Source organism: Salmo salar, chromosome 02 (assembly GCF_965601325.2).
Source record: "Salmo salar chromosome 02, fSalSal1, whole genome shotgun sequence".
Lineage (NCBI taxonomy): Eukaryota > Metazoa > Chordata > Actinopteri > Salmoniformes > Salmonidae > Salmo > Salmo salar.
In genome coordinates, this window is record NC_138292.1 from 27,151,518 (window position 1) to 27,179,128 (window position 27,611).

General features: G+C 46.8%; 1 protein-coding gene and 1 long non-coding RNA gene across 5 annotated transcripts in view; both read right to left on the reverse strand.

Annotated features, from left to right (window-relative positions):
- Positions 1-3,431, reverse strand: part of LOC106578359 (uncharacterized) — a 16,194-nt gene extending 12,763 nt beyond the window's left edge. For 2 of the 4 annotated variants that reach the window (XR_014380528.1, XR_014380526.1), the window contains exons 1-2: positions 924-3,431; positions 167-726 (exon numbers count right to left, since the gene is read on the reverse strand). This is a non-coding gene — a long non-coding RNA (uncharacterized LOC106578359). The remainder of the gene's footprint in view (positions 1-166; positions 727-923) is intronic. The other 2 variants (XR_014380527.1, XR_014380529.1) reach the window with 2 other exon arrangements.
- Positions 3,432-3,887: 456 nt separating this feature from the next.
- Positions 3,888-27,117, reverse strand: LOC106577653 (IgGFc-binding protein). Its single transcript, XM_082969135.1, has 38 exons — positions 26,349-27,117; positions 25,801-26,141; positions 25,109-25,682; positions 24,412-25,016; positions 23,679-24,249; positions 22,924-23,522; positions 22,289-22,832; positions 21,931-22,127; positions 21,565-21,703; positions 21,092-21,417; positions 20,400-20,973; positions 19,703-20,307; positions 18,970-19,540; positions 18,215-18,813; positions 17,580-18,123; positions 17,222-17,418; positions 16,856-16,994; positions 16,383-16,708; positions 15,691-16,264; positions 14,994-15,598; positions 14,261-14,831; positions 13,506-14,104; positions 12,871-13,414; positions 12,513-12,709; positions 12,147-12,285; positions 11,674-11,999; positions 10,982-11,555; positions 10,285-10,889; positions 9,552-10,122; positions 8,797-9,395; positions 8,162-8,705; positions 7,804-8,000; positions 7,438-7,576; positions 6,962-7,290; positions 6,268-6,841; positions 5,522-6,123; positions 4,839-5,400; positions 3,888-4,651 (listed from the first exon to the last, which is right to left on the reverse strand). The coding sequence occupies exons 1-38, from the start codon at positions 27,115-27,117 to the stop codon at positions 4,224-4,226; spliced, it is 17,499 nt and encodes a 5,832-aa protein (XP_082825261.1). The 3' UTR covers positions 3,888-4,223.
- Between the last annotated feature and the right edge of the window lie 494 nt (positions 27,118-27,611).

Genomic DNA, 27,611 nt, shown 5'->3' on the forward strand with positions numbered 1-27,611 from the left:
GATTACAACATCAAGCCTGTAGACAGTGTATTTTCATTTGTATACACAGCTAAAGAGGGAGGGAAATGGAATTATGTACATTTCTAAAGAAGATAGGGGAGAGAGGGCCCTTCAGTGCACTATAATATATGTTTAGTTCTTTATTACGCATTTTCAAACCACTCACCTTTTTATGTAAATGTTGAGCACCACAATCACTGCTGTGACAAGGAAAAGAGCCCCAAATGCTGCCAGGACCATCATTAAATGGGCTGATTCTGAAAATACACTATTAGAACCGATCAGACCATGGTTTTGTATATAAAATATTTCCTCCAAGATATTCCACAGATGACATGCAACATCATATACTGTAACTTCATATCCCTGTCTGCATGCCATTGTTTTGTTGAGATACACAGGACAGATATCACAACAGCGTGACATACAAGAAGTGCAGAAGTGTTGCACAACCTTTAACTTTCACCTCCAGGTCTGTAGAGTTCTGTGATCCAAGGGCATTCTGGGCCATACAGAAGTACAGTCCACTGTCATCAGAATCTATTTCTTTGAAGGTGTGTTCTTTCCCCATCCCTAATCTTAGTGAAGTTAGCGGTCCTGACCTCTGAAACCAGATGTAGGTCTGTGCTGCAGGGTTGGCGTTATTGCTGCAGGTCATAGTCAGACGACTGCCGTTCACTACCTCGGGGCTCGGGCTGACCTTAACAGAAACGTCCCTTGGAGCATCTGGAAACAGACGTACATTGTTCTTTGTGTATTAGCTTGACTGTATGTTAATAGTACTGCGTTTATACATAAATACAGACAATGAATCAACCAAGCCAACTGAAATTTACATTGGCCACTGCGAAGAGAACGCAACAACTTGAAGATAGCTGACTACTGAAAAAATCGCTTCAAACCAACATTTATTGCTGACTTACATCTCACATCCAGCAGTATTGGTGTAGATATGCCTTGCCCCAGAGCACAGGAGTAGCACCCAGTGTCATTAGGGGAAAGTGGACCTAGAGGATACTGCCCACCAGGGACACCAGAGAGTGGGCGGCCATCTTTAAACCAGAGGAACTCCATTTGAGGAAGTTTACAGGTGGAGGTGCAGGCCAGGATGACATTATCTCTCTTCTTAACAGGGCCATTTTCATTTAACTTTAGGGATAAGACTGACATGAGGAAGAAGAAACATGTATAACAAATATAGGACATGTTGAAGGGTTAATAACTGGCCACTCTACTGTACATTAGGTAATACCTTAATTGTTTAGTATGATGACATGTACAGTTGAAGTCAGAAGTTTACATACAACTTAGCCAAATATATTTAAACTCAGTTTTTCACAATTCCTGACATTTAATCCTAGTAACAATTCTCTGTTTTAGGTCAGTAGGATCACCACTTTATTTTAAGAATGTGAAATGTCAGAATAACAGTATAGAGAGCGATTTATTTCAGCTTTAATTTCTTTCATCACATTCCCAGTGGGTCAGAAGTTTACATACACTCAATTAGTATTTGGTAGTGTTGCCTTTTAATTGTTTAACTTGGGTCAAACATTGACTTTGTTGTCCTTAAGCCATTTTGCCACAACTTTGGAAGTATGCTTGGGGTCATTGTTCACTTGGAAGACCCATTTGCGACCAATCTTTAACTTCCTGACTGATGTCTTGAGATGTTGCTTCAATATATCCACATAACTTTCCTGCCTCATGATGCCATCTATTTTGTGAAGTGCACCAGTCCCTCCTGCAGCAAAGCACTCCCGCAACATGATGCTGCCACCCCCGTGCTTCATGGTTGGGATGGTGTTCTTCGGCTTGCAAGCCTCCCCCTTTTTCCTCCAAACATAATGATGGTCATTATGGCCAAACAGTTCTATTTTTGTTTCATCAGACCAGAGGATATTTCTCCAAAAAGTACAATCTTTGTCCCCATGTGCAGTTGCAAACCGTAGTCTGCCTTTTTTTATGGCGGTTTTTGAGCAGTGGCTTTTTTCTTGCTGAGTGGCCATTCAGGTTATGTCGATATAGGACTCATTTTACTGTGGAAATAGATACTTTTGTACCTGTTTCCTCCAGCGTCTTCACAAGGTCCTTTGCTGTTGTTCTGGGATTGATTTGCACTTTACACACCAAATTAAGTTAATCTCTAGGAGACAGAACGTGTCTCCTTCCTGAGCGGTATGACGGCTATGTGGTCCCATGGTGTTTATACTTGTGTACTATTGTTTGTGTAGATGAACGTGGTACCATCAGGCATTTGGAAATTGCTCCCAAGGATGAACCAGACTTGTGGAGGTCTACAATTGTTTTTCTGAGGTCTTGGCTGATTTCTTCTGATTTTCCCATGATGTCAAGCAAAGAGGCAGTGAGTTTGAAGGTAGGCCTTGAAATACATCCACATGTACACCTCCAATTGACTCAAATGATGTCAATTAGCCTAACAGAAGCTTCTAAAGCCATGACATTTTCTGGATTTTTCCAAGATGTTTAAAGGCACAGTCAACTTCGTGTATGTAAACTTCTGACCCACTGGAATTGTGATACAGTGAATTATAAGTGAAATAATCTGTCTGTAAACAATTGTTGGAAAAATCACTTGTGTCATGCACAAAGTAGATGTCCTAAACGACTTGCCAAAACTATAGTTTGTTAACCTGACATTTGTGGAGTGGTTGAAAAACGAGTTTTAATGACTCCAACCTAGTGTATGTAAACTTCCGACTTCAACTGTACATAAGTCTAGATTTACCTGATATTTTCAGGTCCACACCCAATGATCCTGTAAATCCCTGAGGGGCGTCATTACTTGTATTTGATTAAAATCGGAAGAAAAATCGACCACTGTCATCTTCAGTCACATTGTTGAGTTTCAGTGTGCAGTTATTGTCTTGGTCATAAAACTCTGTTCTTATACTGTATCTTGTCTTAATCAGTCCAGATGTGTTAAACACTCCATCTCCTTGCTGTGAGCCGTCTAGTCTCTCGGAGTGAACCATATCCTTCTTCTAACTATCTGGGTAGCTGGGTAGCTGTATGTACAGTCAAATACCACTGATGAGCCTTTTGATGCACAGATAACGATAGTCCTGTCCCTGTCCCTGTCCCTGTACCAAACTGACCAGTTCTGGGCCAGTGTGCCTGAAAACCGCGATTTAAAACATCATTGCCCTTGTGATGAGAAAAACCACTGATAGATATAATTAACCGAAACAAAGATAAAACGTACCTTGCAGGGAGATTAGAGTTAGCAGAGATATCTGTAGAATGTATTGACAGTGCATAACAGCTTTAGCCCTGTAGGAAGGAGAGTTGTATTCCAGAAAATATGTAATTAATACAATCTTTGATCCAAGAACGTAGTACCAACAGCTCTGCTGTGTGTTATCTGACCAGCAGTGGCTGGGCAAATTATTCTTATTGAGGACTGGAGGGTTGTGTAGGAGTACTGATGTCAAAATAAAACATTGATTTCACTGAAATTACTGTCAAACTTCTGCTTTTTGGAGAGAAAAAAATTCCAACAGCCACAACAATTCCACAGCCAAACCACCAAACTGATTTGTGTTATTTTGCAATAACACCCACTGGACAAAAACTGGTTGAATCAACATTGTTTCCATGTCATTTCAACCCCCAGAAATCTATATTATGACATGAAACGTGAAAACTAATTGGATTTGCAAAAAGGCATCAATGTAAGGGGATTGTCTTTTTTTCAGTGAGCAGAGGCAGTATACAATATGGCATGACATATACTTCAAGATTAATATACTCAACAGTTTTGTTTGAATGAATTACTTGAGAGGGTATGAGTTATTACAGTTACCAAAACTGTAGTAATTCCACCATTACTACTAAATGCTGGATAAACAGATGACACAGACTCATTTTGCTGCTATATGTTTATTATTTGGCTTTTGAAAGTTGTAAAGGATAGACACAGATACATGCGTACAGAGATGATCTGAGTTTTAGTAATACACAACTCTGGGATTATATTTCAATTTGAATGAATATAGAGTTCAATAACAATTCCATGCATGAATACTCATAATCCCTCACAACATTATATGGTTCGGAATATGTTATCACATACAGAAGGTCATTTTAAGAGAATTTTTCGATTTTATGTTGAAATGCTTTAGCCTACAACCAGGACATGAAAGGGACACTTTTTAAGGATATTTTAGAGCCATGAGATCTTATTTTAAAATGTAAATGTTCTAGCCTCCAAACTTGACATGTACAGGTTTGACATATTTGTTAAGGAGTTTTTCAATCCATGACTGGTTGTTTGAATCTGGGCTACTGATAATGTAACAGCCCCTGACCCCCTTCACCACCGCACACGTGGTCTTCGGACCGCAGGGCGCCACCTCACAGGCCATCTCGCCGGAGTTACAGCTGCAGCGGTGGTGGCAGTTCTCCTCCTTATAGAAGACCTCGCCGGACACAAAGTAGCGACCCTTGTGGTGACAGCCACAGTTCTTCACATGAACACACTTGTCATCGCTCTGCAGGAAACCAGGTTTGCATTGACAGCCCTCCCCTGGAGGAGTGGTGCATCCTGGGGCGGAGGTCATGGAATAGCATGTGGCCGGGCACCCGGAGGCCGAGAGGCTGTAGACACTGTTCTCTGGACAGGGGAGGTCTGAAAACACACAGGGAGAAAGAGAGGTCTGTGGAATCAGTTATAATTTTAAAGTTTCAGGATTTCATTTAAAATGTAGGGTTTAGAATTTGCAGTCTTATTTTACTCAGATTCCTGTTTTAAAGAATTTATGAATTGCGACTCATCATAAACCTGAACATTTGTGATACAAAACCAGAGGACTTACGGCAGAAGTCTTTACTCCTCCAGGCCTCAATTTTCCCTCCCTTCTCCTGACACTCTTCTACATAGTTGGTGATGATGTCACAGGCTGCCGTCAGTAGGCCGTTGTTGAGTATCATGTCATAGATGCAGTCTTCTTTGTACTCATTAGACTCCACTCTACCAATGCAGTCTCTGAGGGGACCACTCTTATCCACAATGACATCACAGGCGCTGACATATTTGGGCTTTATAAGGGGGATGTCTACAACGGAACAATCTTTGCACTCGTGGGAGCAGCCCGGTACGTCAGCTACCCAGTAACTGTTTCCAAACTCCTTGGGACTCATGGGCTTTTTCCCGTTGGGCAGAAGCAGGTCGTCATCAGGGTTGTCATTGAGGTTGCCACAGAGACCACAGATGGCGTTGTGGTAGGTGCTCGGGACCTTCACCCTCACCTCGCTGGACCAGTCAAAGGAGACCTTGAGACCGAAATGAGTCTCCAGAACAGCAAAACGTCTGTTTCTGTAGATCTGAACCTCAGTGTTGTTGGAGTAGTATGGCAGAGATGTCAGGACATTGTTCACCTAAAATACAGTCCAGTGAAAAAAGAGAGTGGAATTCCATAAGAGTGATTTCTTTTTTCAAAACAATATATTATACAAAATAGTTAATATCAACAACTAGTGAAGGACCTGTATTACTCACCAGGACTTTGCCGTGATAATCACCTGTGAAGGTGTAACTACTTCCCAACACAATGACAGTCACCACCTTGGCGTAGGAGACTCTGGTGCTGCCTCTGTTGTTGTTCTCCAGAGTCACCTCAAAGTTCTCCAGATCAGGATCTTTGGAGCAGACGCCCGCCAGCTTGTAGATACAGTTTCCCTGGAAGTCGAAGCGCTTCCCATCAAAGGTGCGGAAGTGGGGGTCCCCCTGTGCTGAGCAGGTCTTGAAGCTGAGGGGGTAGCAGTCCTGAACCCCATTGACCACTGCACAGTGCTCACTAGCCTTGCACTTCCTGGGCATACACACCACCTTCTGTGTGGCTCCGTCACACACACACTTACTCTGACATGTGTTGCCCTCCCAGAAGGTTTCTTCGGGCAGGTAGTAGTGGTCATTGTGTGTACAGCCACACCCTGTCTCCTTGACGACACAGTGTTCACCGCTGAGCACGTAACCCTTGTCGCACTGGCAGCCCTCCACACAGACTTTGGAACAGATCTCTGGGACATTGAGATCGGCACAGGTAGCAGGGCAGGCAGTGCCACATAGCTCATAGTGGCTGTGGTATGGGCAAGCCAGGGCTGTTCGAGTTGAGAAAAAACAAACATCACAAATGTAGTCCTAATACATTCTGCAAATGCAGAATTTGGTCTATCGTGTCATTATACACATTTGAGGAGATCTGAGTTCCTAAATGTGATGTTTTGTTATAGCTGAGTACTTACGGCAGTTGGAGGCCTTTCTCCACAGTGGTGAGACTACAGCCCCAGCCTGCTGACATTCGGCCACGTAGTTAGCCAAGGCCTCACACAACACCTCCTGTCGACCCTCATTCAGACACACATCATAGAGGCAGTCTAAGGCAAACTCCTTCACCGGCACTTTCTTATGACACTGTTCAAATGGGCCCCCGCCGTCTGTCATCAAACCACAGTACTGTGGTCCAGTGTAAAGTGCCCGGTCTGCATCTGAGCACATGGGGCAGTTGCTGTTACAGACGTGCCAGCAGAATGGGTCACCGTCGGCAACACTCCAGGATGCCACCCACGCCGTGGTATTTGCTGAAAGCACACCTGTGGGAGTGGTGAAGTCATCTTCTTTGTTACCATTGTAGTTGCCACAGATGCCACCGAGGTTGTTGTAGTAACTGCTGGTGATGGTCACCATGAAGAGGCTGGTCCAGTCAAAAGTGATCTCCAGGCCAACATCTGTCTGGATTGTCCCTCGAATACCAGACTCTGTGATTCTGATGCTGCCAGACTCCAAACTCACAGGGAGGTCAGACCTAATGCCATCAATCTGAGACGATAGAGAGATGAGGATTTAAAGAGGACTTAAAGCGGATGGAGAGCATTGAGGATTCTTACATTCAATTATAACATGGAAAATCTGTATCAAGTATAACTGGAAGCCACCCACCTCCACTGTCCCTCTTTGGCCACTGAGAATGGTGATCCTGTGACCACTCAGGTCTATGATGGCTGATTTGACGAAGGAGCCCTCGGAGTTGCCGCGCAGCTCGTTCTTGGTCAGGATGCTGAACTGAGGCAGGGAGGGATCTTTGCCCGTCGTATTCACCAGAATGTAGGAGCAGGTGCCCATGAAGGAGAAGGGCTGGCCATCGAATGTGGAGTAATGAGGGTCACCGAACGCCCAGCAGTAGGCCTTGAACTGGGCCACACACACCGCCTTATTGTTCATCACCACACAGTTCTCTTTCTCACGGCACACAGAGTCCTCACAGGGGTCTGACAGAATGTGAATTAGAGATGTTAACATATCTTGCTCAAAGTAATATCAAAATAAGAACATCAACAAAGTCCATAATTCCACATCTAAATGTACTAACACAAAGCCATATCTGTTGGGTTGCATTATTATTAATGTTTTTTTACCTGTGCTGTAACAGTCCATGACTCCATTCTTCAACCCACATTTCTGACCCTCTTTGCACTGTGAGTTCTTGCAGGTGAACACTCCTGCTGCACAGCTGCAGGTCTCAGAACAGTTGCCAAGCATCACAGACTGGCCAGACTGAAAACCAGCAAAACATATCAGTGATATCATTGAGTGTTTATACTATGGTGGAAACCATAGGATGATTGTAAACAATAAATATTTACCAAGGATAGAGATTGATTATATATATTTGCATTTAGCGTAGAACAGATATAGGCCTATAATTGTAAAAATGACTTTAGGATATTATTGCATTTTTGGGATATGAAATGGCAATTTATTGTCAATAAATCAGTAATCACCTTGTAATAGTGTCCATCAACCACACAGCCACAGTTCTCCAGTTGGACACACTTGCCACCATCAAACACAAAGCCGTCGTCACACTGGCAGCCCTCCTGGCATAGTGGGCATTTGGGAGACTCACTGAGAGAGTCACAGGTGGAAGAACAGGTGTCGGCACACAACTCATAGTGACTGTTAGCTGGACACGTCAGAGCTAGAGGACAGATGGAAATGGGAGGAGATGCATGTTATCAAAAAACTTAAATCAGCTTCAGCTTCAATTGTTTTTCAGCAGAGCATTAGGTCAGAAAAATATTGCACACTAAGATAAACCAGGATAAGGTCAATTAACTTTCAATATCAAAATTCACTCACGACAAAACTGGTCAGATCTCCAGCTGCTGACAAGGCCACCGGATGCCTGACAGAAAGTCACATAGGTCTGTAAGTGGCGGCACAGGGCATCTCCACCCTCTCCCTCCTTCATGCACTCCTCAAAGTGCTCTTGTGGTGGCACAACAGCATGGCATTGGGCAAATGGACCCTTGGTTGACTTTATGATGCTACAAGCCGGCGGGGGTCCACTGGTGGGAGGACACTTCAAGCCACCGTCACATCCTGTCTGACATTTGACCCCTTCCTGAACCACTAACCACCCCGCTGCAAACTGCTCCACAGACGACTCCTGCAGCCCACTGGGCAGCAGGAAGTCATCCTCCTTCTTGTCATTATAGTTGCCACAGAGACCACCGGTAACACCTTTGTAAGTGGATGGAAGCTGTATGATGGCGCCCGCAACGGTGTCGTAGGTCACCATCAAGCCAAAGTCTGTTACCACGATGATGTTAATGCCGTTCTGGTAGGCCCTGACCTTTCCATCTCCGAGTGACAGTGGGAGATTTGTTGCAACGTCATCCACCTGTGAAAGGAGGAAAGATTGAAAACATCCGTTTTTCGAATCAAGTGTTGCTTTTTAATACTGAAATGAGTAGATCAAGACAGAAAACTACCGTTATTTCCCATATAACTCTGGGAGACATAGATATCTTGTATTTGTAGGCCTGTATTTCAACCCTCCTGGTGACCATTGCATCATCCATCTTGGTCAACTGCTGCACTGACACAACAAATGGAGCCATCGATCCGTCTTTCTCCACAACCTCCGACATTTTGTACACACAGTCCCCATGTAGGCTGAAGCAGTTGCCATCGAACGAGTGGAATCTCCTGGCCCCGCTCACATGGCAGGTGCCCGTGCTCATGGGTATACAAGCCTGCACCCCGTCTTGGACCTGGCACTTCTCATTGGGACCGCAGGCAAACTTCACATTACACTCCATGTGTCCATCCTTTTTACACACACAGCGCTCTTTGCACTGGCCGTTGGGGAAGAACACCTGGCCCATCTGGTAGTATTGGCCTTGGTGAACGCAGCCACATTCAGCCAGTGGCACACACTCACTGTCGCTCAGTATGAAGCCGTCGTCACAGACACAGCCCTCGGTGCACAGGGAGTTCTCACAGCTCTCAGGCTCATTGAGGCTGCTGCAGGTCTGGGGGCAGCCTGAGGCACACACCTCATAGTGGCTGTTGGCCTTGCAGGAAGATGCTACAACACATTAGGTCAAACATGATAGAATTTAATAATGTCGGAACCAGGAGCTGTTAGCTAGACAAGCCACTTCTGACTTATTGTAATGACCATAATTGTTACAGTTGTTGTTAGAAATACACATCTGATGAGGTGTGTCTGTGCACTACTTACGACAGAAGCTGTCCGACCTCCACTGTTCCACCTTGGCAGGGGCATCCTGGCAGGCAGTGGTGTAGGTGCTGAGGGCGTTACAGAGGGCAGAGGCATGGCCACGGTACAGACACATATCAAACACACAGTCCTCATAGTACTCTGTGGGGTCCACCTTGGCGTGGCAGTGCTTGAACGGACCGTTTTTGTCTGTGATCCTGCCGCAGTACTTCCCTGTTTGGTAATCAAGCATCAGGCTGTGGTCACAGGTGGGGCACTTCTTGCCGTTGCAGTCGCTGGAGCAGCCAGGGTCGTTCCCCACTTTCCAGCTGTCCCCAAATACTGTTGAGGAGTTGGCAGGGCTCTTGTCTGGTTTGAGGAGGTCGTCGTTCCGTTGGCCGTTCCAGTTTCCGCAGAGCCCTCCGATGAGGTCTGAGTAGGAGCTGGGGAGGGTTAGGGAGACGTGGCTGTTCCAGTTGAACTTCAGTGTCAGGCCAAATTTGGTCTTCACCACCCCGAAATACCCACTGCGGAAGATGGACAGTTGGCCATCTTCTACATCAAATGGCAAGTTCACATACTGGTTGTTGACCTGGGAAGAGAGAAAGAAACGTTAATGAAACACGAAGGACGATACTGTCCTGATATTTCCTCTTTCATTAAGTAGTATAATCATAAAAGCTCATTGACCAAGTAAACCCGGAATGCAATTGTGTCATTCATTTGGAATGGATAACATTTTAAGGTAGCTTACCAATACTTTGCCAGGGTTGTCCCTACTCATGGTGATGATGTTTTTGAAGACAATGACGGTGACTGTCTTTGTGTAAGACACTGCCGTGTTCCTCCCCCTATTCTGATTCTTTACAAGCACCTCAAAAGGCGCCAGAGACTTGTCATCTTTGCTGACCAATTTGGAGAGAACGTAAGTACACGTTCCCTGGAAGTCGAACCTCTTGCCATCAAACGTGCGGTAGTGGGGGTCGCCTGAACCTTGGCAAGTGGCATAAGATGTTGGGTAGCAATCTCTCTTACCACTCTGCTGGCCACACATCTCTGACTTCTTGCATGCTGTTGCTTTGCATTCAACCTTGGCTGTTCCTGGATTGCATTCACACTGCTTTGTGCATTTGTCATCTTCCCAGAACTTCATTCCAGACGGGTAGTATCGTCCTTCATAAGAGCAGCCACAGCTCTCCTTGGAGACGCATTTGTCTCCACTGAGGACAAAGCCCTTGTTGCATTGACAGGTCTCCACACAGGGTTCCTTGCACTTTGCTTCGGCATCTAGATCTGAACAAGAAGCAGGGCAAGCTGTGCCACATGCCTCGTAGTAGCTGTTTGACGGACATTCCAGTGCTGCAAATGTGAAATGAGAAAATAGATTTAAATAATAGTGAAAAGTGCAATCTAAAAATCTGCATGAAATGTCTGGAAAGAGGAAAACTCACAGCATCCAGTGATTGTCCTCCACTCAGGGCTAATTTTGACCCCCTCGGCCAAGCAGGCATCATTGTAGCTTTTCATGTTCTCACAGAGGAACTGATAGATGCCTTTATTGATGCAGATGTCATAGACACAGTTGTCCATGAACATGCCTGGGTCCAGGACCTTGTGGCAGCTGGCGAATGGGCCATCTTTTTTGGCCAAGAGACCACATAACTTCTCTTCCTTGTATTTCTGTTGGAGAGCCGGAGTGCAGCTAGGACATTCCCCTTGGCAGTCATCATGACAGAACAAGTCGCCGTCTTCAGTTCTCCAGCTCTGGGCAAACTTCATCACTGTGGGTTCCTTGTTACCTTTGGGGTTAGTGAACTCGTCATTGCGATCCCCGTTGTAGTTCCCACAGAGCCCACCCAGGGTGCGGAAGTAGCTGCTGGGGACAGTGACGTAGAACTTCATGTTCCAGTCGTACATAACCTTCAGGCCAAAGTTTGTCTTCAGAACAGCATAGCTGCCACTATACACCACCGTTAGGTTCCCCCTGGCTAGGGTCACAGGCAGGTAGACATTCTCACCATTCACCTAAGAAAAGATCAATAAGCATATGGAAAAACCACTCAGTTCACCTCCTGGATTGACCAAATTTACCATGGAACCAACCCCAATCCTGATCATTTCCCTCTGGTCTCTTGTTACTTACCTCAACCTTCCCTTTATGCGTGCTGATCACAACAGTCAGCCCATAGACCGTGACTGAGACTTTCCTTACGAAAGACACCCTGTTGTTCCCTCTGTGGTTGTTCTTGGTCAGGACAGTGAACGGGATGAGGCCAGGTTCAGATTTAACAACCGTGGCCATGACATAAGAGCAGGTGCCCTGGAAGTCAAATCGCTCCCCATCAAAGGTGAGGTAGTGGGGGTCGCCCACAGCCCTGCAGGTGGCCTTGGACTGGGCCACACATACCGCCTTATTGTTCTTCACCACACAGTTTTCCTTCTCACGGCACTCAGTGTCCTCACAGGGGTCTGACAAAATGGGTATTAGAGATGTTAACATAGCTTGCTCATTGCAATATCAAAATAGAAACATCAATAAAGTCCAAAATTCCACATCCAAATGTACTAACACAAAGCCATATCTGTTGGGTTGCATTATTATTAATGTTTTTTTACCTGTGCTGTAACAGTCCATGACTCCATTCTTCAACCCACATTTCTGACCCTCTTTGCACTGTGAGTTCTTGCAGGTGAACACTCCTGCTGCACAGCTGCAGGTCTCAGAACAGTTGCCAAGCATCACAGACTGGCCAGACTGAAAACCAGCAAAACATATCAGTGATATCATTGAGTGTTTATACTATGGTGGAAACCATAGGATGATTGTAAACAATAAATATTTACCAAGGATAGAGATTGATTATATATATTTGCATTTAGCGTAGAACAGATATAGGCCTATAATTGTAAAAATGACTTTAGGATATTATTGCATTTTTGGGATATGAAATGGCAATTTATTGTCAATAAATCAGTAATCACCTTGTAATAGTGTCCATCAACCACACAGCCACAGTTCTCCAGTTGGACACACTTGCCACCATCAAACACAAAGCCGTCGTCACACTGGCAGCCCTCCTGGCATAGTGGGCATTTGGGAGACTCACTGAGAGAGTCACAGGTGGAAGAACAGGTGTCGGCACACAACTCATAGTGACTGTTAGCTGGACACGTCAGAGCTAGAGGACAGATGGAAATGGGAGGAGATGCATGTTATCAAAAAACTTAAATCAGCTTCAGCTTCAATTGTTTTTCAGCAGAGCATTAGGTCAGAAAAATATTGCACACTAAGATAAACCAGGATAAGGTCAATTAACTTTCAATATCAAAATTCACTCACGACAAAACTGGTCAGATCTCCAGCTGCTGACAAGGCCACCGGATGCCTGACAGAAAGTCACATAGGTCTGTAAGTGGCGGCACAGGGCATCTCCACCCTCTCCCTCCTTCATGCACTCCTCAAAGTGCTCTTGTGGTGGCACAACAGCATGGCATTGGGCAAATGGACCCTTGGTTGACTTTATGATGCTACAAGCCGGCGGGGGTCCACTGGTGGGAGGACACTTCAAGCCACCGTCACATCCTGTCTGACATTTGACCCCTTCCTGAACCACTAACCACCCCGCTGCAAACTGCTCCACAGACGACTCCTGCAGCCCACTGGGCAGCAGGAAGTCATCCTCCTTCTTGTCATTATAGTTGCCACAGAGACCACCGGTAACACCTTTGTAAGTGGATGGAAGCTGTATGATGGCGCCCGCAACGGTGTCGTAGGTCACCATCAAGCCAAAGTCTGTTACCACGATGATGTTAATGCCGTTCTGGTAGGCCCTGACCTTTCCATCTCCGAGTGACAGTGGGAGATTTGTTGCAACGTCATCCACCTGTGAAAGGAGGAAAGATTGAAAACATCCGTTTTTCGAATCAAGTGTTGCTTTTTAATACTGAAATGAGTAGATCAAGACAGAAAACTACCGTTATTTCCCATATAACTCTGGGAGACATAGATATCTTGTATTTGTAGGCCTGTATTTCAACCCTCCTGGTGACCATTGCATCATCCATCTTGGTCAACTGCTGCACTGACACAACAAATGGAGCCATCGATCCGTCTTTCTCCACAACCTCCGACATTTTGTACACACAGTCCCCGTGTAGGCTGAAGCAGTTGCCATCGAACGAGTGGAATCTCCTGGCCCCGCTCACATGGCAGGTGCCCGTGCTCATGGGTATACAAGCCTGCACCCCGTCTTGGACCTGGCACTTCTCATTGGGACCGCAGGCAAACTTCACATTACACTCCATGTGTCCATCCTTTTTACACACACAGCGCTCTTTGCACTGGCCGTTGGGGAAGAACACCTGGCCCATCTGGTAGTATTGGCCTTGGTGAACGCAGCCACATTCAGCCAGTGGCACACACTCACTGTCGCTCAGTATGAAGCCGTCGTCACAGACACAGCCCTCGGTGCACAGGGAGTTCTCACAGCTCTCAGGCTCATTGAGGCTGCTGCAGGTCTGGGGGCAGCCTGAGGCACACACCTCATAGTGGCTGTTGGCCTTGCAGGAAGATGCTACAACACATTAGGTCAAACATGATAGAATTTAATAATGTCGGAACCAGGAGCTGTTAGCTAGACAAGCCACTTCTGACTTATTGTAATGACCATAATTGTTACAGTTGTTGTTAGAAATACACATCTGATGAGGTGTGTCTGTGCACTACTTACGACAGAAGCTGTCCGACCTCCACTGTTCCACCTTGGCAGGGGCATCCTGGCAGGCAGTGGTGTAGGTGCTGAGGGCGTTACAGAGGGCAGAGGCATGGCCACGGTACAGACACATATCAAACACACAGTCCTCATAGTACTCTGTGGGGTCCACCTTGGCGTGGCAGTGCTTGAACGGACCGTTTTTGTCTGTGATCCTGCCGCAGTACTTCCCTGTTTGGTAATCAAGCATCAGGCTGTGGTCACAGGTGGGGCACTTCTTGCCGTTGCAGTCGCTGGAGCAGCCAGGGTCGTTCCCCACTTTCCAGCTGTCCCCAAATACTGTTGAGGAGTTGGCAGGGCTCTTGTCTGGTTTGAGGAGGTCGTCGTTCCGTTGGCCGTTCCAGTTTCCGCAGAGCCCTCCGATGAGGTCTGAGTAGGAGCTGGGGAGGGTTAGGGAGACGTGGCTGTTCCAGTTGAACTTCAGTGTCAGGCCAAATTTGGTCTTCACCACCCCGAAATACCCACTGCGGAAGATGGACAGTTGGCCATCTTCTACATCAAATGGCAAGTTCACATACTGGTTGTTGACCTGGGAAGAGAGAAAGAAACGTTAATGAAACACGAAGGACGATACTGTCCTGATATTTCCTCTTTCATTAAGTAGTATAATCATAAAAGCTCATTGACCAAGTAAACCCGGAATGCAATTGTGTCATTCATTTGGAATGGATAACATTTTAAGGTAGCTTACCAATACTTTGCCAGGGTTGTCCCTACTCATGGTGATGATGTTTTTGAAGACAATGACGGTGACTGTCTTTGTGTAAGACACTGCCGTGTTCCTCCCCCTATTCTGATTCTTTACAAGCACCTCAAAAGGCGCCAGAGACTTGTCATCTTTGCTGACCAATTTGGAGAGAACGTAAGTACACGTTCCCTGGAAGTCGAACCTCTTGCCATCAAACGTGCGGTAGTGGGGGTCGCCTGAACCTTGGCAAGTGGCATAAGATGTTGGGTAGCAATCTCTCTTACCACTCTGCTGGCCACACATCTCTGACTTCTTGCATGCTGTTGCTTTGCATTCAACCTTGGCTGTTCCTGGATTGCATTCACACTGCTTTGTGCATTTGTCATCTTCCCAGAACTTCATTCCAGACGGGTAGTATCGTCCTTCATAAGAGCAGCCACAGCTCTCCTTGGAGACGCATTTGTCTCCACTGAGGACAAAGCCCTTGTTGCATTGACAGGTCTCCACACAGGGTTCCTTGCACTTTGCTTCGGCATCTAGATCTGAACAAGAGGCAGGGCAAGCTGTGCCACATGCCTCGTAGTAGCTGTTTGACGGACATTCCAGTGCTGCAAATGTGAAATGAGAAAATAGATTTAAATAATAGTGAAAAGTGCAATCTAAAAATCTGCATGAAATGTCTGGAAAGAGGAAAACTCACAGCATCCAGTGATTGTCCTCCACTCAGGGCTAATTTTGACCCCCTCGGCCAAGCAGGCATCATTGTAGCTTTTCATGTTCTCACAGAGGAACTGATAGATGCCTTTATTGATGCAGATGTCATAGACACAGTTGTCCATGAACATGCCTGGGTCCAGGACCTTGTGGCAGCTGGCGAATGGGCCATCTTTTTTGGCCAAGAGACCACATAACTTCTCTTCCTTGTATTTCTGTTGGAGAGCCGGAGTGCAGCTAGGACATTCCCCTTGGCAGTCATCATGACAGAACAAGTCGCCGTCTTCAGTTCTCCAGCTCTGGGCAAACTTCACCACTGTGGGTTCCTTGTTACCTTTGGGGTTAGTGAACTCGTCATTGCGATCCCCGTTGTAGTTCCCACAGAGCCCACCCAGGGTGCGGAAGTAGCTGCTGGGGACAGTGACGTAGAACTTCATGTTCCAGTCGTACATAACCTTCAGGCCAAAGTTTGTCTTCAGAACAGCATAGCTGCCACTATACACCACCGTTAGGTTCCCCCTGGCTAGGGTCACAGGCAGGTAGACATTCTCACCATTCACCTAAGAAAAGATCAATAAGCATATGGAAAAACCACTCAGTTCACCTCCTGGATTGACCAAATTTACCATGGAACCAACCCCAATCCTGATCATTTCCCTCTGGTCTCTTGTTACTTACCTCAACCTTCCCTTTATGCGTGCTGATCACAACAGTCAGCCCATAGACCGTGACTGAGACTTTCCTTACGAAAGACACCCTGTTGTTCCCTCTGTGGTTGTTCTTGGTCAGGACAGTGAACGGGATGAGGCCAGGTTCAGATTTAACAACCGTGGCCATGACATAAGAGCAGGTGCCCTGGAAGTCAAATCGCTCCCCATCAAAGGTGAGGTAGTGGGGGTCGCCCACAGCCCTGCAGGTGGCCTTGGACTGGGCCACACATACCGCCTTATTGTTCTTCACCACACAGTTTTCCTTCTCACGGCACTCAGTGTCCTCACAGGGGTCTGACAAAATGGGTATTAGAGATGTTAACATAGCTTGCTCATTGCAATATCAAAATAGAAACATCAACAAAGTCCAAAATTCCACATCCAAATGTACTAACACAAAGCCATATCTGTTGGGTTGCATTATTATTAATGTTTTTTTACCTGTGCTGTAACAGTCCATGACTCCATTCTTCAACCCACATTTCTGACCCTCTTTGCACTGTGAGTTCTTGCAGGTGAACACTCCTGCTGCACAGCTGCAGGTCTCAGAACAGTTGCCAAGCATCACAGACTGGCCAGACTGAAAACCAGCAAAACATATCAGTGATATCATTGAGTGTTTATACTATGGTGGAAACCATAGGATGATTGTAAACAATAAATATTTACCAAGGATAGAGATTGATTATATATATTTGCATTTAGCGTAGAACAGATATAGGCCTATAATTGTAAAAATGACTTTAGGATATTATTGCATTTTTGGGATATGAAATGGCAATTTATTGTCAATAAATCAGTAATCACCTTGTAATAGTGTCCATCAACCACACAGCCACAGTTCTCCAGTTGGACACACTTGCCACCATCAAACACAAAGCCGTCGTCACACTGGCAGCCCTCCTGGCATAGTGGGCATTTGGGAGACTCACTGAGAGAGTCACAGGTGGAAGAACAGGTGTCGGCACACAACTCATAGTGACTGTTAGCTGGACACGTCAGAGCTAGAGGACAGATGGAAATGGGAGGAGATGCATGTTATCAAAAAACTTAAATCAGCTTCAGCTTCAATTGTTTTTCAGCAGAGCATTAGGTCAGAAAAATATTGCACACTAAAATAAACCAGGATAAGGTCAATTAACTTTCAATATCAAAATTCACTCACGACAAAACTGGTCAGATCTCCAGCTGCTGACAAGGCCACCGGATGCCTGACAGAAAGTCACATAGGTCTGTAAGTGGCGGCACAGGGCATCTCCACCCTCTCCCTCCTTCATGCACTCCTCAAAGTGCTCTTGTGGTGGCACAACAGCATGGCATTGGGCAAATGGACCCTTGGTTGACTTTATGATGCTACAAGCCGGCGGGGGTCCACTGGTGGGAGGACACTTCAAGCCACCGTCACATCCTGTCTGACATTTGACCCCTTCCTGAACCACTAACCACCCCGCTGCAAACTTCTCCACAGACGACTCCTGCAGCCCACTGGGCAGCAGGAAGTCATCCTCCTTCTTGTCATTATAGTTGCCACAGAGACCACCGGTAACACCTTTGTAAGTGGATGGAAGCTGTATGATGGCGCCAGCAACGGTGTCGTAGGTCACCATCAAGCCAAAGTCTGTTACCACGATGATGTTAATGCCGTTCTGGTAGGCCCTGACCTTTCCATCTCCGAGTGACAGTGGGAGATTTGTTGCAACGTCATCCACCTGTGAAAGGAGGAAAGATTGAAAACATCCGTTTTTCGAATCAAGTGTTGCTTTTTAATACTGAAATGAGTAAATCAAGACAGAAAACTACCGTTATTTCCCATATAACTCTGGGAGACATAGATATCTTGTATTTGTAGGCCTGTATTTCAACCCTCCTGGTGACCATTGCATCATCCATCTTGGTCAACTGCTGCACTGACACAACAAATGGAGCCATCGATCCGTCTTTCTCCACAACCTCCGACATTTTGTACACACAGTCCCCATGTAGGCTGAAGCAGTTGCCATCGAACGAGTGGAATCTCCTGGCCCCGCTCACATGGCAAGTGCCCGTGCTCATGGGTATACAAGCCTGCACCCCGTCTTGGACCTGGCACTTCTCATTGGGACCGCAGGCAAACTTCACATTACACTCCATGTGTCCATCCTTTTTACACACACAGCGCTCTTTGCACTGGCCGTTGGGGAAGAACACCTGGCCCATCTGGTAGTATTGGCCTTGGTGAACGCAGCCACATTCAGCCAGTGGCACACACTCACTGTCGCTCAGTATGAAGCCGTCGTCACAGACACAGCCCTCGGTGCACAGGGAGTTCTCACAGCTCTCAGGCTCATCGAGGCTGCTGCAGGTCTGGGGGCAGCCTGAGGCACACACCTCATAGTGGCTGTTGGCCTTGCAGGAAGATGCTACAACACATTAGGTCAAACATGATAGAATTTAATAATGTCGGAACCAGGAGCTGTTAGCTAGACAAGCCACTTCTGACTTATTGTAATGACCATAATTGTTACAGTTGTTGTTAGAAATACACATCTGATGAGGTGTGTCTGTGCACTACTTACGACAGAAGCTGTCCGACCTCCACTGTTCCACCTTGGCAGGGGCATCCTGGCAGGCAGTGGTGTAGGTGCTGAGGGCGTTACAGAGGGCAGAGGCATGGCCACGGTACAGACACATATCAAACACACAGTCCTCATAGTACTCTGTGGGGTCCACCTTGGCGTGGCAGTGCTTGAACGGACCGTTTTTGTCTGTGATCCTGCCGCAGTACTTCCCTGTTTGGTAATCAAGCATCAGGCTGTGGTCACAGGTGGGGCACTTCTTGCCGTTGCAGTCGCTGGAGCAGCCAGGGTCGTTCCCCACTTTCCAGCTGTCCCCAAATACTGTTGAGGAGTTGGCAGGGCTCTTGTCTGGTTTGAGGAGGTCGTCGTTCCGTTGGCCGTTCCAGTTTCCGCAGAGCCCTCCGATGAGGTCTGAGTAGGAGCTGGGGAGGGTTAGGGAGACGTGGCTGTTCCAGTTGAACTTCAGTGTCAGGCCAAATTTGGTCTTCACCACCCCGAAATACCCACTGCGGAAGATGGACAGTTGGCCATCTTCTACATCAAATGGCAAGTTCACATACTGGTTGTTGACCTGGGAAGAGAGAAAGAAACGTTAATGAAACACGAAGGACGATACTGTCCTGATATTTCCTCTTTCATTAAGTAGTATAATCATAAAAGCTCATTGACCAAGTAAACCCGGAATGCAATTGTGTCATTCATTTGGAATGGATAACATTTTAAGGTAGCTTACCAATACTTTGCCAGGGTTGTCCCTACTCATGGTGATGATGTTTTTGAAGACAATGACGGTGACTGTCTTTGTGTAAGACACTGCCGTGTTCCTCCCCCTATTCTGATTCTTTACAAGCACCTCAAAAGGCGCCAGAGACTTGTCATCTTTGCTGACCAATTTGGAGAGAACGTAAGTACACGTTCCCTGGAAGTCGAACCTCTTGCCATCAAACGTGCGGTAGTGGGGGTCGCCTGAACCTTGGCAAGTGGCATAAGATGTTGGGTAGCAATCTCTCTTACCACTCTGCTGGCCACACATCTCTGACTTCTTGCATGCTGTTGCTTTGCATTCAACCTTGGCTGTTCCTGGATTGCATTCACACTGCTTTGTGCATTTGTCATCTTCCCAGAACTTCATTCCAGACGGGTAGTATCGTCCTTCATAAGAGCAGCCACAGCTCTCCTTGGAGACGCATTTGTCTCCACTGAGGACAAAGCCCTTGTTGCATTGACAGGTCTCCACACAGGGTTCCTTGCACTTTGCTTCGGCATCTAGATCTGAACAAGAGGCAGGGCAAGCTGTGCCACATGCCTCGTAGTAGCTGTTTGACGGACATTCCAGTGCTGCAAATGTGAAATGAGAAAATAGATTTAAATAATAGTGAAAAGTGCAATCTAAAAATCTGCATGAAATGTCTGGAAAGAGGAAAACTCACAGCATCCAGTGATTGTCCTCCACTCAGGGCTAATTTTGACCCCCTCGGCCAAGCAGGCATCATTGTAGCTTTTCATGTTCTCACAGAGGAACTGATAGATGCCTTTATTGATGCAGATGTCATAGACACAGTTGTCCATGAACATGCCTGGGTCCAGGACCTTGTGGCAGCTGGCGAATGGGCCATCTTTTTTGGCCAAGAGACCACATAACTTCTCTTCCTTGTATTTCTGTTGGAGAGCCGGAGTGCAGCTAGGACATTCCCCTTGGCAGTCATCATGACAGAACAAGTCGCCGTCTTCAGTTCTCCAGCTCTGGGCAAACTTCACCACTGTGGGTTCCTTGTTACCTTTGGGGTTAGTGAACTCGTCATTGCGATCCCCGTTGTAGTTCCCACAGAGCCCACCCAGGGTGCGGAAGTAGCTGCTGGGGACAGTGACGTAGAACTTCATGTTCCAGTCGTACATAACCTTCAGGCCAAAGTTTGTCTTCAGAACAGCATAGCTGCCACTATACACCACCGTTAGGTTCCCCCTGGCTAGGGTCACAGGCAGGTAGACATTCTCACCATTCACCTAAGAAAAGATCAATAAGCATATGGAAAAACCACTCAGTTCACCTCCTGGATTGACCAAATTTACCATGGAACCAACCCCAATCCTGATCATTTCCCTCTGGTCTCTTGTTACTTACCTCAACCTTCCCTTTATGCGTGCTGATCACAACAGTCAGCCCATAGACCGTGACTGAGACTTTCCTTACGAAAGACACCCTGTTGTTCCCTCTGTGGTTGTTCTTGGTCAGGACAGTGAACGGGATGAGGCCAGGTTCAGATTTAACAACCGTGGCCATGACATAAGAGCAGGTGCCCTGGAAGTCAAATCGCTCCCCATCAAAGGTGAGGTAGTGGGGGTCGCCCACAGCCCTGCAGGTGGCCTTGGACTGGGCCACACATACCGCCTTATTGTTCTTCACCACACAGTTTTCCTTCTCACGGCACTCAGTGTCCTCACAGGGGTCTGACAAAATGGGTATTAGAGATGTTAACATAGCTTGCTCATTGCAATATCAAAATAGAAACATCAACAAAGTCCAAAATTCCACATCCAAATGTACTAACACAAAGCCATATCTGTTGGGTTGCATTATTATTAATGTTTTTTTACCTGTGCTGTAACAGTCCATGACTCCATTCTTCAACCCACATTTCTGACCCTCTTTGCACTGTGAGTTCTTGCAGGTGAACACTCCTGCTGCACAGCTGCAGGTCTCAGAACAGTTGCCAAGCATCACAGACTGGCCAGACTGAAAACCAGCAAAACATATCAGTGATATCATTGAGTGTTTATACTATGGTGGAAACCATAGGATGATTGTAAACAATAAATATTTACCAAGGATAGAGATTGATTATATATATTTGCATTTAGCGTAGAACAGATATAGGCCTATAATTGTAAAAATGACTTTAGGATATTATTGCATTTTTGGGATATGAAATGGCAATTTATTGTCAATAAATCAGTAATCACCTTGTAATAGTGTCCATCAACCACACAGCCACAGTTCTCCAGTTGGACACACTTGCCACCATCAAACACAAAGCCGTCGTCACACTGGCAGCCCTCCTGGCATAGTGGGCATTTGGGAGACTCACTGAGAGAGTCACAGGTGGAAGAACAGGTGTCGGCACACAACTCATAGTGACTGTTAGCTGGACACGTCAGAGCTAGAGGACAGATGGAAATGGGAGGAGATGCATGTTATCAAAAAACTTAAATCAGCTTCAGCTTCAATTGTTTTTCAGCAGAGCATTAGGTCAGAAAAATATTGCACACTAAAATAAACCAGGATAAGGTCAATTAACTTTCAATATCAAAATTCACTCACGACAAAACTGGTCAGATCTCCAGCTGCTGACAAGGCCACCGGATGCCTGACAGAAAGTCACATAGGTCTGTAAGTGGCGGCACAGGGCATCTCCACCCTCTCCCTCCTTCATGCACTCCTCAAAGTGCTCTTGTGGTGGCACAACAGCATGGCATTGGGCAAATGGACCCTTGGTTGACTTTATGATGCTACAAGCCGGCGGGGGTCCACTGGTGGGAGGACACTTCAAGCCACCGTCACATCCTGTCTGACATTTGACCCCTTCCTGAACCACTAACCACCCCGCTGCAAACTTCTCCACAGACGACTCCTGCAGCCCACTGGGCAGCAGGAAGTCATCCTCCTTCTTGTCATTATAGTTGCCACAGAGACCACCGGTAACACCTTTGTAAGTGGATGGAAGCTGTATGATGGCGCCAGCAACGGTGTCGTAGGTCACCATCAAGCCAAAGTCTGTTACCACGATGATGTTAATGCCGTTCTGGTAGGCCCTGACCTTTCCATCTCCGAGTGACAGTGGGAGATTTGTTGCAACGTCATCCACCTGTGAAAGGAGGAAAGATTGAAAACATCCGTTTTTCGAATCAAGTGTTGCTTTTTAATACTGAAATGAGTAAATCAAGACAGAAAACTACCGTTATTTCCCATATAACTCTGGGAGACATAGATATCTTGTATTTGTAGGCCTGTATTTCAACCCTCCTGGTGACCATTGCATCATCCATCTTGGTCAACTGCTGCACTGACACAACAAATGGAGCCATCGATCCGTCTTTCTCCACAACCTCCGACATTTTGTACACACAGTCCCCATGTAGGCTGAAGCAGTTGCCATCGAACGAGTGGAATCTCCTGGCCCCGCTCACATGGCAAGTGCCCGTGCTCATGGGTATACAAGCCTGCACCCCGTCTTGGACCTGGCACTTCTCATTGGGACCGCAGGCAAACTTCACATTACACTCCATGTGTCCATCCTTTTTACACACACAGCGCTCTTTGCACTGGCCGTTGGGGAAGAACACCTGGCCCATCTGGTAGTATTGGCCTTGGTGAACGCAGCCACATTCAGCCAGTGGCACACACTCACTGTCGCTCAGTATGAAGCCGTCGTCACAGACACAGCCCTCGGTGCACAGGGAGTTCTCACAGCTCTCAGGCTCATCGAGGCTGCTGCAGGTCTGGGGGCAGCCTGAGGCACACACCTCATAGTGGCTGTTGGCCTTGCAGGAAGATGCTACAACACATTAGGTCAAACATGATAGAATTTAATAATGTCGGAACCAGGAGCTGTTAGCTAGACAAGCCACTTCTGACTTATTGTAATGACCATAATTGTTACAGTTGTTGTTAGAAATACACATCTGATGAGGTGTGTCTGTGCACTACTTACGACAGAAGCTGTCCGACCTCCACTGTTCCACCTTGGCAGGGGCATCCTGGCAGGCAGTGGTGTAGGTGCTGAGGGCGTTACAGAGGGCAGAGGCATGGCCACGGTACAGACACATATCAAACACACAGTCCTCATAGTACTCTGTGGGGTCCACCTTGGCGTGGCAGTGCTTGAACGGACCGTTTTTGTCTGTGATCCTGCCGCAGTACTTCCCTGTTTGGTAATCAAGCATCAGGCTGTGGTCACAGGTGGGGCACTTCTTGCCGTTGCAGTCGCTGGAGCAGCCAGGGTCGTTCCCCACTTTCCAGCTGTCCCCAAATACTGTTGAGGAGTTGGCAGGGCTCTTGTCTGGTTTGAGGAGGTCGTCGTTCCGTTGGCCGTTCCAGTTTCCGCAGAGCCCTCCGATGAGGTCTGAGTAGGAGCTGGGGAGGGTTAGGGAGACGTGGCTGTTCCAGTTGAACTTCAGTGTCAGGCCAAATTTGGTCTTCACCACCCCGAAATACCCACTGCGGAAGATGGACAGTTGGCCATCTTCTACATCAAATGGCAAGTTCACATACTGGTTGTTGACCTGGGAAGAGAGAAAGAAACGTTAATGAAACACGAAGGACGATACTGTCCTGATATTTCCTCTTTCATTAAGTAGTATAATCATAAAAGCTCATTGACCAAGTAAACCCGGAATGCAATTGTGTCATTCATTTGGAATGGATAACATTTTAAGGTAGCTTACCAATACTTTGCCAGGGTTGTCCCTACTCATGGTGATGATTTTTTTGAAGACAATGACGGTGACTGTCTTTGTGTAAGACACTGCCGTGTTCCTCCCCCTATTCTGATTCTTTACAAGCACCTCAAAAGGCGCCAGAGACTTGTCATCTTTGCTGACCAATTTGGAGAGAACGTAAGTACACGTTCCCTGGAAGTCGAACCTCTTGCCATCAAACGTGCGGTAGTGGGGGTCGCCTGAACCTTGGCAAGTGGCATAAGATGTTGGGTAGCAATCTCTCTTACCACTCTGCTGGCCACACATCTCTGACTTCTTGCATGCTGTTGCTTTGCATTCAACCTTGGCTGTTCCTGGATTGCATTCACACTGCTTTGTGCATTTGTCATCTTCCCAGAACTTCATTCCAGACGGGTAGTATCGTCCTTCATAAGAGCAGCCACAGCTCTCCTTGGAGACGCATTTGTCTCCACTGAGGACAAAGCCCTTGTTGCATTGACAGGTCTCCACACAGGGTTCCTTGCACTTTGCTTCGGCATCTAGATCTGAACAAGAGGCAGGGCAAGCTGTGCCACATGCCTCGTAGTAGCTGTTTGACGGACATTCCAGTGCTGCAAATGTGAAATGAGAAAATAGATTTAAATAATAGTGAAAAGTGCAATCTAAAAATCTGCATGAAATGTCTGGAAAGAGGAAAACTCACAGCATCCAGTGATTGTCCTCCACTCAGGGCTAATTTTGACCCCCTCGGCCAAGCAGGCATCATTGTAGCTTTTCATGTTCTCACAGAGGAACTGATAGATGCCTTTATTGATGCAGATGTCATAGACACAGTTGTCCATGAACATGCCTGGGTCCAGGACCTTGTGGCAGCTGGCGAATGGGCCATCTTTTTTGGCCAAGAGACCACATAACTTCTCTTCCTTGTATTTCTGTTGGAGAGCCGGAGTGCAGCTAGGACATTTCCCTTGGCAGTCATCATGACAGAACAAGTCGCCGTCTTCAGTTCTCCAGCTCTGGGCAAACTTCACCACTGTGGGTTCCTTGTTACCTTTGGGGTTAGTGAACTCGTCATTGCGATCCCCGTTGTAGTTCCCACAGAGCCCACCCAGGGTGCGGAAGTAGCTGCTGGGGACAGTGACGTAGAACTTCATGTTCCAGTCGTACATAACCTTCAGGCCAAAGTTTGTCTTCAGAACAGCATAGCTGCCACTATACACCACCGTTAGGTTCCCCCTGGCTAGGGTCACAGGCAGGTAGACATTCTCACCATTCACCTAAGAAAAGATCAATAAGCATATGGAAAAACCACTCAGTTCACCTCCTGGATTGACCAAATTTACCATGGAACCAACCCCAATCCTGATCATTTCCCTCTGGTCTCTTGTTACTTACCTCAACCTTCCCTTTATGCGTGCTGATCACAACAGTCAGCCCATAGACCATGACTGAGACTTTCCTTACGAAAGACACCCTGTTGTTCCCTCTGTGGTTGTTCTTGGTCAGGACAGTGAACGGGATGAGGCCAGGTTCAGATTTAACAACCGTGGCCATGACATAAGAGCAGGTGCCCTGGAAGTCAAATCGCTCCCCATCAAAGGTGAGGTAGTGGGGGTCGCCCACGGCCCTGCAGATTGCTTTGGAGATGTGGGCACAAACCCCCTTTGTACATTCTTCCTTTTCTCTGCATTTGACGTTCTCACAGGTGTCTGGGGGTGGAGTGGGTGGTGCAGTGCCTGAGGGAGTACAGAAGTAACATTCAAGACTAACACTAGTTTTCATGCAGTGCATTTTTTTGTGTTGCGATTTGTTTTATTGTGTTGCGTAGAATTGCAATGTGTTGAGTTGCATTGGGTTGTTAAAGAGTTGTACTCTTTAACAGGGGAGGTATTGAGGAGCAGTTGATAGGCCATTTAAGTGGATGTGTCTATTAAACAGCGTACCTTTGGAACATACTCCTGTTGTAGCGTAGCCGTCTCTTGGCATGCCACCATAAACGTAAACAGCCATGAGGGAGTCGCCTTTGATGGAGAAATGCTGTTGCTGCTCTCCCAATGGAATATTTACCCACATGTACTTAGGGTCTGAGTTGAATGATGTCCATTGGAGAGATTTCACACAGTTATTTTTTTCACAGACTTTAACGGTTTTGATCCCTTCCCCCTCGGAGACAATGACCAACGTGCTCTCGAATTTGCTCTGCGTGTCCACCGACCACTCATTGGCTAGATCAGACATTGGGAGGATGTTGGTGAGGAATGGATCGTAGGGCTTGTTGTTGCTGAAGTACATCACCATGACCTTCTTATCACTTTTGATGATCAGTGGATTTTTGGGTTGGACAGAAACCACATACGCCTGCCCCTCATTCAGCTGTTTAGCAGTGGATACCTTTCCCTCAAAGATCTTCACTAGAGTGTTGTCCTCTGAGGCCACAATGTTGACAAAGTCTGTTGATTGGGTCATGTGCATGGAAGGAACCAGGTAATTGGTGTAGAGGCTCTGTACTGGTAGCAGTTGTTCGTAGACGTGATTGCAGCGGCCTCCATCTGCAACACACTCATGTCCTCCCAGGACTGCCACAGGGTGCTTGGCTTTTACCCTGGTCCCAGTGAAAGTGGTGTAGCTTTGGTAGAGGTTGACCTGGTATGGGTCCATGGTAACAATCACCGCCTGTCTTTGCTTCCAGGAATCCACGCCACTGAGATTCATGTTGGAGACAGGGATGATTGTGATCTTGTTGGGCTCTTTGCCGTTGACAATAGACATAAGCTTGTGCATGTTGCTTGGACCCTGTACAGGGGTGAAGGCCACATAGTCAGTGCCCAGCTGGTCAGTCGGGAAGACCACACTGCTGTCTCCGGTCGAGAACTTGTAGTTGAAGGCCACCACCGAGATGTCAGAGTTGGAGGTGACCTGCACTGTTTTGGTGGAAGCTCCTGGACCCCCAATTTCAGCGGTTCCAGGTATGCCGATCCATTTGGTGTTCTGTTTCTCTATTTTCACTGAGGTCGAGAAGCCGATTGCATTGACCTGAATTTGAACAATGGCTGGAAAATCCTGTGTGGTTATGGCCAGTTGAAGACTCTGATCATCATGGTAGCTCTGCAAATAGTTAGGCATAAAGGCAGTAATGAACTCCCGCCCCACTGGGCATGATCCGCTGACCACTAAAACATAAAGGAAGAAAGACAATTTTACAGATG